The following is a 13,281-nucleotide window of genomic DNA, read 5'->3' on the forward strand; positions in this document are numbered from 1 at the left end:
CCCCCCCCCTCAATTATCTGTCACATTATCAGGCAAAACTGTCTTCATTACAGAGGAGCAATGTGGATATGTGTTTGCTGAATCCATTATAACCTATGAGGGGGATGAGTGAGCAGAGAAGCAGCTGTACAGTTTGGAGACTGGGCACATAAAACTGGATTCACAGGTCAGAAAGGTCAGTGCTAGTCTGAGAACTTGGTGAGAGAAGATTGCAGGATGTTGTGTTTTACAGGGCCTTTTCTCCCCTCTGTGCTCACTCATCCCCCTTGACCCCCTCCTCTTCTCCATAGTGTTTAATGGACACAGAAATCTTGTAAGAGGGGGGGGGGGGGGGTAGGAAAACAGCGTTTTGAGTTCAGAAGAGGAAACTCTTTTGCTTACTAAAACCTATTACAGAGTTTCTTAAAATTGATTGTACTATTGCTAGTTATTCATTTCAGAAGCATTACATTTAAAGGACAGTTACAGTATGTGTGCAGCTAGCCCTAAAGTGTATCGCAGTGGATTTGATGATGCGGATCTAAATAACTTAAAACCGCATCAAATCTGCAGATCCTGTACGTGTGAACGCACCCTAAAACAAGTTCTATTACACACTATGCGCCTTGCAGCTGAAGGAAATACATAAGAGGTCACCTTATTCCAGTCAGTTAATACTTTGTTAAAAAAAAAATATATATATATATATACACATCTCAGTTTGTTTTCATACAAAGAAGTCCTATGTATTTGGGGGAACACTGCTCATTGCTGGATTCTGCCGTATCTCACAGAAAAGGCAATGAGTCTCTTGTATACCGCTACTACATGTAAGACGGAACTTGCTACAATGCCACAAATAACTCCAAAGGTCCATCTGGGTCCAAGATGTGTATAGATTTCACTGACAAACACTGGTCCCAGGGTTCGGGCCGCACTACCAGCAGCTGTGAGCCATCCCATGTAGACACCCTAAAAAATAAAAAAAAACATGAGAATGACTAAAAAATAAAATGCAGGGTATTTTAAAATGATGCAAGCGTTTCCACAAAGCTATTCACTATAGCAAGTAAAAAAAAATAATTTTTGGCACCCAGGAAGTCTTACTGGCAGAGGAGGCAAGTAGGGAAATCTATTCCATATGTAATACATTTACTGTTTCTGGACTTCAAAAGCAGCAGGCTGATAAGCAGATGGCCGAGCTGACAAAGCTATTCACTTTGGTTGTACTGTAAATTCACTCATCTCTACCTGCTGCCATCAGTCTTCCCTCCAAATGATACAAAATTATATTAATAATATGCTGAACTGTATGCGTTTAGCCACGTTCTCTGAACCTGAACTCTCAACATTTATCTCCCAGTGGCTGGAGAAGTTGGATGCTGCCCTAAGGAGTCCTTGAAAACATACATAGAGCCATAGGATGTAGGAAAACAGACCAAACATAATGAAGTAACTATGTCTTGACCATTAAAGGAGAAGTCCAGTGCAAATGTTAATTAAAGCATTGTATTGTCTCCGAAAAGTTATACAAATCACCAATATACACTTATTACAGGAAATTGATTTTTCCCAGCACTTACTACTGCATCAAGGCTTTACTTCCTGGATAACATGGTGATGTCACTTCCTTGATAACATGGTGATGTCACGACCCAACTCCCAGAGCTGTGCGGGCTGTGGCTGCTGGAGAGGATGATGGCAGGGGGACACTGAGGGACACAGGGCACTGGAGGGACACTGAGCATCCCCCTGCCATCATCCTCTCCAGCAGCCACAGCCCGCACAGGGAGTCGGGTTGTGACATCACCATGTTATCCAGGAAGTGACATCACCATGTTATCCAGGAAGTGAAGCCTTGATGCAGTAGTAAGTGCAGGGAAAAAAGCACTTTATAAGCATTTCCCGTAATAAGTGTATATTGGGGATTTGTATAACTTTTGGGGGGCAATACAATACTTAAATATTTTCACCAGAAATTTACTTTAAAGTGAACAGAACCACAGTGTTCTAAATCAACACAGTAATCTACCAGTGAAGTAGAACCCAAATTTTACATGGACTTTGCCATAACACTCCTCATGTCTTGGTACAGCTGGTTATAACAATAGCAAAATGGCAGAATTTAGATTACCTTGAGAAACTCCAGTCAGACTAGGGTCTGCACACTCATACAGCACAGCAGGGACAGTGTACGGTATGGCAGCAGGTGACGGGGTAATGCCAGACTGTGTACAGCTCTACATCTGGCGGTAGGGGACAACGTGTAGGATGGCAGGTGACAAGCCTGTTGATTCCTTGGCCATTTACAAGTGACGGCGGTGAAAGAACAACAGTGTTGTCAGCAGGTGACGATCTTCATGTCCTGCATGCAGCTGCCCTGCAACGGACGGTGAAGGTAGGGAACAACGGCGGCGGGCTAAAAAGAATCACCACTGTGTGTTCTATTCGGCGGGCATGCTTCCAAACAAAAACTTTGCTAGGTCTTACTTTCAGGGGAGACCTTATATTTAGCAATTCAGTAAAACCTCTACTAGGTCTTATTTTCAGGGAAACAGAGTATAATTTTCTAGATTAAAAAAAAAAAAAAAAAAATCAGATATCCAAACTTTTAAATCTTACCTGTGGTTTGGGGCCTATAATTTTAGAGTACAAGGTGTAACACATAACGGTACAGACAGGGTAGCCCAGACCAATCAGAATGTCAGAGGTGATATACTGAGCCAAGTGGATGATGGGTGTATAAAAACACCAGGACTGAGTAGCTGGACATCCGGTGGGTTCTACTGTGTGATTGCCAGAGGTGGAAAGGCTCGAAAGCGTCAGGGTTGAATTATGCTTGGTTGCGTTTTGCAGGTCTGTGCATAAAGAGATGAGAAATAACAATGAAGCGATGAGTTTCCTCCTTCCTTATGATAAGTATTCCTTGTAAGGATCCATCCTTACCTCCCCACTGAATGCTGGGATAGCGATTTCCCCAAGGTAACATGATAAAGAATCCAACCCAAATAATGACCAATCCTCCAAGGAGCAGGATTCGTTCTCCAGTCCTGCATTATATAAGGAACAATCAGGAGACAATATAAGGAGACAGTCAGTGAAAGCCAAATGGGAAGGGATCCGTATGTACAATACAATACTCAGAAGAGCAGTAAGTATCACTTCCACAACTTACTTCTTAGAAATAATTTTCACTGTGATGAAAACTATAACCGATTCAACGCCGATTGCGGCCAGGATGACTCCATTGTAGAACACGGCCTGTGATCTGGTCCATGCATACATGTCCATTGTAAGTGGGGTGGAGATCCTGGAGAAATGTGGGACAGGGGGTTCACTTCCAATTTACAGATGCTGACAGGATAGCAACTATATAGGACAGTGGTAGGGAACCTACCTGCCTGGAAGCTAAAGTTTTGGCTCTCCATGCATGATGGGAGTTGTAGTTTTGCAACAGCTGGAGAGGCAAAGTTCCCTACCCCTGATGTAAGATGTTCTGCAACTCAGGATCAGTACAAAATAGGTGAACAATGTATTCAAGTTACTGCACTTTTTATATAGATATGATGATCTGTGTGTGCAGTATACTTACTTTGTGTTATAATAATGAACACACACTTTAGGCTATGTTCACACTATGCATGAGCAATGGCCATTTTTCGGCACTCAAAAACAACGGTCCATGTTGCTGTGAAAATTGCATTGATTTCAATGTACTACAGGCAGCAATAATTGATATGTCAAATTAATTCCACGGCCGTTGTTCAATACACTGTGTGAACAACGGCCGCTGTTTGCATTAATTTCAATGCAAAAAATTTTTTATGACAGGAACAGCTGTCGTTGTTTTAATCGCCAACAACGACCGTTCTTACCATAAAAAACAAAATTGTTGTGTGACCATACACTTTATAATGCATGCACACATTCCCTCTAGCAAATTTAAAAGACAGATTGGTCAATACTTACGTCTCAAAAATGGCAAATATGAATAAAATGATGAAGAAGATGATATTCGATGAAACAACTGCGATCCGATCGACTGGCTCTTCGCTGCCCTCTGCTGGTTCAGTGTCTAGAAAAGAATTCAGGAAAAGAACGAAGAGTAAAGAACGAAGACATATTACATAACCAATCAGACCCTACTAGACTCACATAGGCCATTGCACTCTGACCCAGCTCCATTACAGTGTGCTATTATTGCTGATCCATATTTATGGATTTATTATGCATATGCATATATCCATACTGGCAGATGGAGATTCTGGAGCCCGTCAGGGGTCCGAGGCTGGTCCCGCCGCTTACCGCAGGCACGGGGAGAGGTAGGTTAGTACTTATAATCAATTTCCCCCCTGCCGGCTGCCAGACCAAGTGACGGAGCCTCTACTGCAGTTTCCACTGAGTGAGACACCTAGTGGCTGATTTTATAGCACTGTCTTTTATATAGAAAACAGGCAAAAAAATAAATGAAGTAAATTGCAAAGATGTAGGATATCACCTCCCCTGCAGATTTAAAGTGAATGTACCATCAGGTACATCGCTTTAAAGTGTCACTGTTGTTTGTTTTGTTTTTTTGCAGAAATTAATAGTACACGCGATTTTAAGAAACGTTGTAATTGGGTTTATTAGGCAAATATGGCATTATCTGCATTCAAAGACTTTCCCCAGGTCCCCCCCCCCCTCTCTCTCTCTCTCTCTCATACACTGCTCATTATCAGGAAATCTTGACTCTTTTACATCAGTCGAGCCCTGTGTAATCTATGGAGAGGGGAGGGGGGAGGTTAGTCGCCAGCAGAGAGCAGATTACACAGCGGACCTGTGTGAAAGCCGATATTCAGAGGTCAGAGAGGTCAGTGCTGACCTCAGAGGAGATAGCTCAGTGATGTAGGTGTAAATTAACTCCTTGTTGTCCTGTTTTGGTGCCTTATTGCCTCCCTCAACCCCTTCCCTCTCCGTAAGAGAACCATGAAGACAGGTGGGAGAGCTTCAAACTGCTTTTTCACGATAAAAATAAATTTTTCGGCTAATAAACCCAATTACAATGTTTCTTAAAATCGTCTGTACTAAAAAAAAAAATGTATAAAAAAAAAATTTAAATGACAGTGACACTAGGTTTTTTACACCAATAGACAGGCACGGGGAAGCCATTACCAGAGTTATTTTTTTTTAATCTTTTTAATCTCGTGCACAGCGTCGGTCTATCCCTGGGCAATGGCCCAGTCTGAAGCACTGGGGGTGGCTCTGCTGGCTGCCAGAGTGAGGCAGCTACATTGGTTCTCATGGACCCGCATCACAGAGGGGAGATCGTCACACTGGGGGCCAGCCGGCCCACCTCCAGTGCTTCAGGCCGAGCCAATGCCCTGGAAAAGACCGCCAGCGTGTGCGGGAGCTGGGGCTTCCTCCTCGTTCCCTGGTCACTACTTTTCTATATGATAACTCAATAATATGTATGTTCACTGGACTAGAGAGGTTGAACAATAGCACATGCCAGTACCTTCACACTCGTAGTTTATACTTCCTATGTGCCGTCCATGATCATCAACTTGATGCTCTCTGCAAAAAGAGAAATATAATTATAGCAGACACAGGCTATGTTCACCCGACGTTCAAATAACAGAAAAGACGTCCGCCTATTTAAAAAGACGTCCGTTTATGCCGCAATTAGGACTTCAATGGAATGCACTTGGAAGTCAATGTAATGACGGACGTCCTATGCACACAGTGTAAAAAAATAACGGACGTTGTCTGCATGGACGTCAAAATAATCATAATGAGAATTATTTTCGTACACCTTTTACAAACACTGGACGTTTTTTTTTCAGTTGTTCACAAACAGTTTTTCTTTTTTTTTTTTTACTGTTTTTACAATTAAATTCACTGGACTTTTCGATGAAAGACACAACCGAAGGCCGATCAGTCCACCTGACCTAGAATAACGTACCAACAGCCGTCATTGCACTGACGGGCGGCCAAACAGCAAAATGACCCACGTCATTTATTTTATTTTTTCCAAAAATGGAGAGGAACCTAGCCTATAGAGCAAGTGCTAATTCAGCAAATATTACCTGAATATGACAAAGATCAGAATGATGTTCACAATACCGAGGAAAGCCCCCATAAGAGATGGTGCAGTGTACATGTTCACTTGTAGGTCGATGGCTCCAAAGGTCACTCCGCCTTCTCCGATTACTGTGAACGCAGCCTGGAATGCTAAAAAACAGAAATATTCTGCTTCATCGTGTCATGTACTAAAAAAATACAGGACTAATACCTTACCTATGAAACCATGAACATACCTACCAGGACCAAGGATGAAGCCAAGAGCCTGGAAAGCACTAATATTAGCCATGGCACTTGTCCTTTCCGATAGAGAGGTGGCACCGGCGACATACGACCGAACAACGGCTACATTTCCTACAGTGCACAAAAAGGGGGAGATCTATCAAACATGGCGTAAAGTGAAACTGGCTCAGTTGCCCCTAGCAACCAATCAGATTCCACCTTTCATTCCTCACAGACTCTTTGGAAAAAGAAAGGTGGAATCTGATTGGTTGCTAGGGGCAACTGGGCCAGTTTCACTTTACACCATGTTTGATAAATCTCCCCCTTAAGAGAGCGGAATATACCTATCAATAAGAAAGACGACTACATCCCTGCAACGTACCTGATCCAAAACCGACAAGCGCTCGAGCAATGAGCATGTAATACTTGTTGTGTGAGGCGGGTACGTGCACGTAGGCATACAGGCAGCTGGCGGCTACCAGGATAGATATGGACACCACAAGAGGCTCTCTTCTCGGCCTATGGTTAGACCACAAACCAAAAAGAGGTGACGCCACCATCTGCCCCAGGCTGTACGCAGCTATGACCCAGCCAAGGAAGCTCGTATCCGCACTTGAGTCAATCTAAAGAGAAGGATGACAGAGGTTACTCATGAATGATATTAAAGGGGAAAAAACTTTTTCTTTCAAATCAACTGGTTCTGGAAAGTTAGATAGATTTGTAATTTACTTCTATTTAAAAATCTTAAGTCTTCCTTTACTTATCAGCTGCTGTATGTCCTGCAGGAAGTGGTGTTTTCTTTTCAGTCTGACACAGTGCTCTCTGCTGCCACCTCTGTCCATGTCAGGAACTGTCCAGAGCAGCAGCAAATCCCAGAAGAAAACCTCTCCTGCTCTGGACAGTTCCTGCAGAGAGCAGCAGCAGAGAGCACTGTTTGAGGATGAAAAGAAAACATTTCCTGCAGGACATACAGCAGCTGATACGTATGATTTTGTAAATTACAAATCTATATAACTTTGCGAAACCAGTTGCTTTGAAAGAAAAAGGTTTTTCTCTGGAATGGGGTTTATTTAGGATTGGAAAAAAGCACAGATACTTTTTGCAAAACCAGCATCACCTCTCCAGTCTACTGGCTGTGTGTTGTAATATAACTGGGCTCCATTCACTTTAATGGAACAGTACTGAAAAACCAAACCCAAACTAAGGTAAAGATGGTGTTTCTTTTTGTAAGCCTGTATAACCCACCTTGAATGTATTTACGTATTTTAGGCAATAACTACAATTATCAAAACAAACCTTTTGAAGATACGGCCAAATCGATGTCACCACAATTGAAAATCCTTAAAAAAAAACAAGACAAAACAAAATTTTAGTTTAGTTTAAAGAGCTTATCTGGTTATGTAAAATACATGTTGAATCACCTTCCATACTTGTTATTTTCAGACTCCTTCCCCCTGTTCTGAGCTGCTGCTTTGAACTGAAGACACAGAAAACAGTGTCTGAGCTCACCGTCTCCCCATCCTCAACCCTCTCTTCCCAGGAGGCTCATGCAATGATATGTAAAATCCCTGGATGGTTGTCTCTGCACTCTGTATTGCATGGAGGAATAATCAAAAGGGGTTCACCAGCAACTGGACCACAGATTAAAGGGGTATTCCAAGAAAAATTTACTTTTCCCCTACCTACAGGATAGGGGACAGGTAAGAAATCACAGGGGGGTCCGACCTCCGCACCCCCCAGCAATCTCCATATTGGGTTCGGCCTCTTTATTAGGAATAGAGCCGCGGGTACGGCACGTGACCAGTGGCTCTATTTATTCCTATGGAGGTGCCGGAAAGGCCGAGTAAGCCAGAAGAGCGCTGTACTCATCTCTCTCCAGTGGCTCAATAGGAACAAATAGAGCCGCCCCCCCCTCCCCTGTGATCTCTTATTGTCCCCTATCCTGTAGATAGGGGACAAGTTATTTTTTCTTGGAATGCCCCTTTAACTCTATCATCATAATTGAGTGCAGAAACAGCCAACCAGGGAGCTGTTTACCTGAGCCATCTGAGAAGGGAGGAGAAGAAGTCAGAGCGAACAGCTCACACAAAAATTCCATTCCCAGCCAAGCAGCATCTCTTTTCCCAATAAGCCACACCCCTTTGACAGTCAAGGTGTATTTCCCCTCTTTTCTGAAAACTGTCCTATTTCCCCATAGCAAGCACTCACAGCTCAGCTTTTATTTTACCTGGGGAATGGGAAGCGGAGCTGTATTAGACTGCAATGGGAAAATCAGACAATGTATATTGATTCTAAAATTTAGGTGCAGCAGCCATAATAAATCTGGGCAAATGACTAGAGCTACAACAGGAAAGCCAGAGTTAGTGAGTTAGAAAAGAAGTACCCACCTACACTACTGAGGAACATAGTCAGGTACATGACCCGGATCGACCACCACCTGCTTTTATGTTCTTGTTGGGTTTCCACAAATGATCTATAAAAAATAATAATAAAGTGATAATAAATAGCACAAGTCTAAGGTCTGTGTCATTTAGGATACAGTAATAATAATTCATTTCACATTAAAGGAGAAGTCCGGCAAAAATTTTTATTAAAGTATTGTATTGCCCCCCAAAAGTTATACAAATCCCCAATATACACTTATTACGGGAAATGCTTATAAAGTGCTTCTTTCCCTGCACTTACTACTGCATCAAGGCTTCACTTCCTGGATAACATGGTGATGTCACTTCCTGGATAACATGGTGATCTCACTTCCTGGATAACACAGTGATGTCACTTCCTGAATAACACGGTGATGTCACTTCCTGGACAACACGGTGATGTCACTTCCTGGACAACACGGTGATGTCACTTCCTGGATAACACGGTGATGTCACTTCCTGGATAACACGGTGATGTCACTTCCTGGATAACACGGTGATGTCACTTCCTGGATAACACGGTGATGTCACTTCCTGGATAACACGGTGATGTCACTTCCTGGATAACACGGTGATGTCACTTCCTGGATAACACGGTGATGTCACTTCGCGGATAACACGGTGATGTCACTTCGCGGATAACACGGTGATGTCACTTCCTGGATAACATGGTGATGTCACTTACTGGATAACAAGGTGATGTCACTTCCTGGATAACATGGTGATGTCACAACCCGACTCCCAGAGCTGTGCGGGCTGTGGCTGCTGGAGATGATGATGGCAGGGGGGCACTGAGGGACACAGGGGGGGACACTGAGCATCCCCCTGCCATCATCCTCTCCAGCAGCCACAGCCCGCACAGCTCTCGGAGTCAGGGCGTGACATCACCATGTTATCCAGGAAGTGACATCACCATTTTATCCAGGAAGTGACATCACCATGTTATCCAGGAAGTGACATCACCATGTTATCCAGGAAGTGAAGCCTTGATGCAGTAGTAAGTGCAGGGAAAATGCACTTTATAAGCATTTCCCGTAATAAGTGTATATTGGTGATTTGTATAACTTTTGGGGGCAATACAATATTTTAATAAAAAAATCATGCTGGACTTCTCCTTAAAGTGAATATGACCTCTTTTTTATGTTTCCCCACCCTGAAATTATTTTTTGGTTTGGCACCAAACTTCCTCTTTAAACTGCTGCTGTGTGGGTTTTGCTGGATACTACTAAGCAGTACTCAGCTCTGGAAGGTAACTCTCAATCAAGCAGGCATAGGGATGGGAGGGGGAGTGAGGTAGTGTTAGAGACCTCAACACTTTAGAAGCTTGGGAAAACCTCTCTGCCACTTTGTACTTCTATGTTCTGGAAGCACAAGTGATTATATGAAAGGTACCATCTGTTTCCTTGACCAAACCGCTAACTAACAGTGTCAGCCCTGCAACGTGAATGGCAGACTACAGATTCGCTTTACATTGTGACCTTACCCAGTATCTGAGGGTCGCAACAATGGCGAGCGTTCATCGTCTTCTCCCATCGCTGCTGAATCCATGGCAGCTAACGTTGAAAATTTCACCAGACACAATCAGGGACGTCTGTCCGGAACCTTCTCCTGAACAGATTATTTATATACAGTTATTATTGTAATAATACAGCATATAAACCAACAGGGGGGCCCCATTCATTCTATAGAGGTGTGGCTGGGTCACCTTGTGACGGGCAGGTGAGTATCCCAATGTTTGTTATGTTTTCCAGCCAAAGGTCACCAATGGCTTGTCCCCTCTGGATAGGTCACCAATAGCTGATGGGTAGGGGGATGACATCCATTTTATTATTGGTTATTACGTATTTACAGTCCAGGACTGGCAGGAGGTCGGAAATAAAGTAGATTTGTAGCAGATTCTGACTTCCCAACCTTTAGGGTACAAACCCACACACCGTATACACAGCAGATACGCAGCAAAAACGCAGCAGATTTGAAGCAGATTTGGTGGTGCAGATTTGATGCTGTGTCCAGTTATTTAGATCTAATCTGCTGCGTATTTGTTGCGTGTTTGTTGCGTATTTGCTGCGTATCGCAGCAGTAAATAAGCTGCGTATACAGTGTGTGGGTTTGTACCCGTAAGCTGTATCTGCTGCCCCCTACTGGTAGCACATTGAGCAGCATTTCTGCAATACCAGTCAGCGTGTCAGCTGCCCCTATACATATCTACTGCTGACAGCTGGATGAGTCCCTTCCCAAAAGTAAGGGCCCTATTACACGGAACCATAATCGGTCCTATTCGGCCGATTATTGTTCCATGTAATAAACACAACACATTGATATAGGTTTGGACCTATAATTGTCGGACGCCGACCGCGCATCGCTACGTGTATTAGCGGTGCGTGGCCGGCGATTTCCAAACTGTATACATTACCTATCCATGCTGCAGGGCTCCTCTTGTGCTCTGCTTCTCCCCGGGTCCCGCACGCTGCAGCTTCAAAGCGGCCTGTCTGAGGTGACAGGCCGCTCAGCCAATCACTGGCCGAGCGGCCTGTCAGCGGAGACAGGCTGCTCTGAAGCTGGAGCACGTGGGACCCCGGGAGAAGCAGAGCACAAGAGGAGCCCTGCAGCATGGATAGGTAATGTATACAGTTTAAGCAAGGGCTGCAAGGACATCGGTAACGATGTCCCTGCAGCCCTTGTTAAACGATTATCGGGCCGTGTAATAGGACCCTAAGGGTCCATTTACACAGAAAGATTTGAAGCCAAAGATTTGAAGCCAAAGCCAGAAACAGACTATAAACAGGGAACAGGTCATAAAGGAAAGCCTGAGATTCCTCCTCTTTTCAAATCCATTCCTGGCTTTGGCTTCAAATCTTTGGCAGATGATGTTTCTGTGTAAATGGGCCCTTAGAGGAGGATGGTCACACCTGCAGAGGTAAGAGCAGCAGATCCCTTTACCTGGCTCCCGTGTGCAGCTCTGATCCTACATCTTACACCTGTGAAGAGAGAAGAGTCAGTGGGGCTGGGTTACTAAGCAGAACTACTTTTACAACATAAATGGTGACCCCACGATTGTCAGGTTTAGTTTTAAAGGGGTTGTTCACCAAATTTTTTTCTCTCTTTCAAATCAACTGGTCCCAACAAGTGGCAGAGATTTGTAATTTACTTCTATTAAAAAAATCTCAAATCTTCCAGTACTTATCAGCTGCTGTATGTCCTGCAGGAAGTGGTGTATTCTGAAACAGTGCTCTCTGCTGCCACCTATCTAGAAAAGACTGTTATGACTCTGTAACTTATATCTACATTACGTATTATAGTATGTACAGTTTTGAACTGAATCTATTACGGGGTCCCGACCCCTTTTTCCCTCCTCTTTTCTCTCTGCATTCCCTAAAGTATTGTTGTAAAAACTAAAAAAAACTTCAATAAATAAAGATTGAAAAGAAAGAAATCTCCTGCTCTGGACAGTTCCTGACATGGACAGAGGTGGCAGCAGAGAGCACTGTGTCAGACTCCACTTCCTGCAGGACATACAGCAGCTGATAAGTACTGGAAGACTGGAGTTTTTTTTTTAATAGAAGTAAATTACAACTCTATATAACTTTCTGACAACAGTTGATTTAAAAGATTGTTTGGGGGCTGAACTATCCCTTTAAAAAGATCCATTATGAATATGACAAATCCTTGGAGGAAATGGTATGGAATAAGAGCAGTGTGAACAGAGCCTGATGCAGCATATATACTGGATACACAGGTCATATACACAAGTAGCCCAGGGTAGGGGGGTCTTGAACCAGGTCGCACCTGATAAAGCAGCAGAAATAGCAGTGTAAAAGACGCATCTAATGTATATGAAGCCTGAGAAGCGTCAGCGATATATCCAGCGCCCAGGAGCCCGCACCGAGGAGACAACGAACATCTCTAACTCCAGTGCGGGCAGGTCACGTGACCACTCCATTCGCTTCCGCCCTTCCCTCCGACATTTTGGTTGTGGGCAAAACAAATGCGTCGGTTTTATAATCAATGAAATGGTAAAAATACAAAAATAATCATAAAAAATGTGTGTGTTTATTTCACTTGTGTAATGTTTTAAACAGAGGGCACTCCGGTATGAAAGGAGGCGGAGTTATCTCGCGCCTGCGCAGTGTGGCTGTAACGGTGTGACTATTTAGTCGTTGTAAAACTACAATTCCCATCATGCCTGGAAAGCCAAAGCTAAAGCTTTGGCTTTCCAGGCATGATGGGAATTGTAGTTTTGCATCAGCCCGAGAGCCGACGGTTCCCCATCCCTGCTGTATACGCTACTAAACCAATTGCAACGTTCACGCAACCAGTCTGTGGCGCTGTACAAACTCCCATAACACAGAGCGCTATGACATGACTGATGGCCATACATTATAATACAGCACATAACGGTAGAAGGTCTCTGTCACAGGCGGCAGCACTGCGCCTGCGCAATGACGTCATGTCTCCGCCCACTGCCGGCGGCGACCTTCCAGGGACTGAGCGGAGCTCGTAGTGAGAGGCGCCTCCTGCCGGCTCCTGTGCGCCCGGCTCCCCGCCCGAGCATCGTGTGAGTATGTGCGGTAACCTCAGTGCGGGGAGACAGGTGGTA

At 44.0% G+C, this 13,281-nt stretch overlaps 2 protein-coding genes across 3 annotated transcripts in view; one reads left to right on the forward strand and one right to left on the reverse strand.

Annotated features, from left to right (window-relative positions):
• On the reverse strand, positions 1–13,082 carry MFSD8 (major facilitator superfamily domain containing 8). 2 transcript variants are annotated; one of them, XM_069978589.1, is made up of 14 exons: positions 13,061–13,082; positions 11,625–11,662; positions 10,168–10,292; positions 8,649–8,734; positions 7,558–7,601; positions 6,644–6,884; positions 6,280–6,393; positions 6,045–6,189; positions 5,474–5,532; positions 3,949–4,054; positions 3,155–3,289; positions 2,926–3,029; positions 2,602–2,837; positions 1–951 (listed from the first exon to the last, which is right to left on the reverse strand). In XM_069978589.1, exons 3-14 carry the CDS (start codon positions 10,230–10,232, stop codon positions 745–747), a joined length of 1,542 nt encoding a protein of 513 aa, XP_069834690.1. In that variant the 5' UTR covers positions 10,233–10,292; positions 11,625–11,662; positions 13,061–13,082; the 3' UTR covers positions 1–744. The 2 variants fall into 2 exon arrangements, with proteins under 2 accessions (XP_069834690.1, XP_069834689.1); XM_069978588.1 differs by lacking the exon at positions 13,061–13,082 and adding an exon at positions 12,471–12,608.
• The window catches only part of ABHD18 (abhydrolase domain containing 18), a 21,429-nt gene continuing 21,126 nt past the window's right edge, over positions 12,979–13,281 (forward strand). Inside the window, exon 1 of the mRNA XM_069978590.1 lies at positions 12,979–13,239. The gene's annotated coding sequence lies outside the window, so the exon portion shown is untranslated. The remainder of the gene's footprint in view (positions 13,240–13,281) is intronic.

The sequence above is a fragment of the Dendropsophus ebraccatus genome, chromosome 7, assembly GCF_027789765.1.
Source record: "Dendropsophus ebraccatus isolate aDenEbr1 chromosome 7, aDenEbr1.pat, whole genome shotgun sequence".
NCBI lineage: Eukaryota > Metazoa > Chordata > Amphibia > Anura > Hylidae > Dendropsophus > Dendropsophus ebraccatus.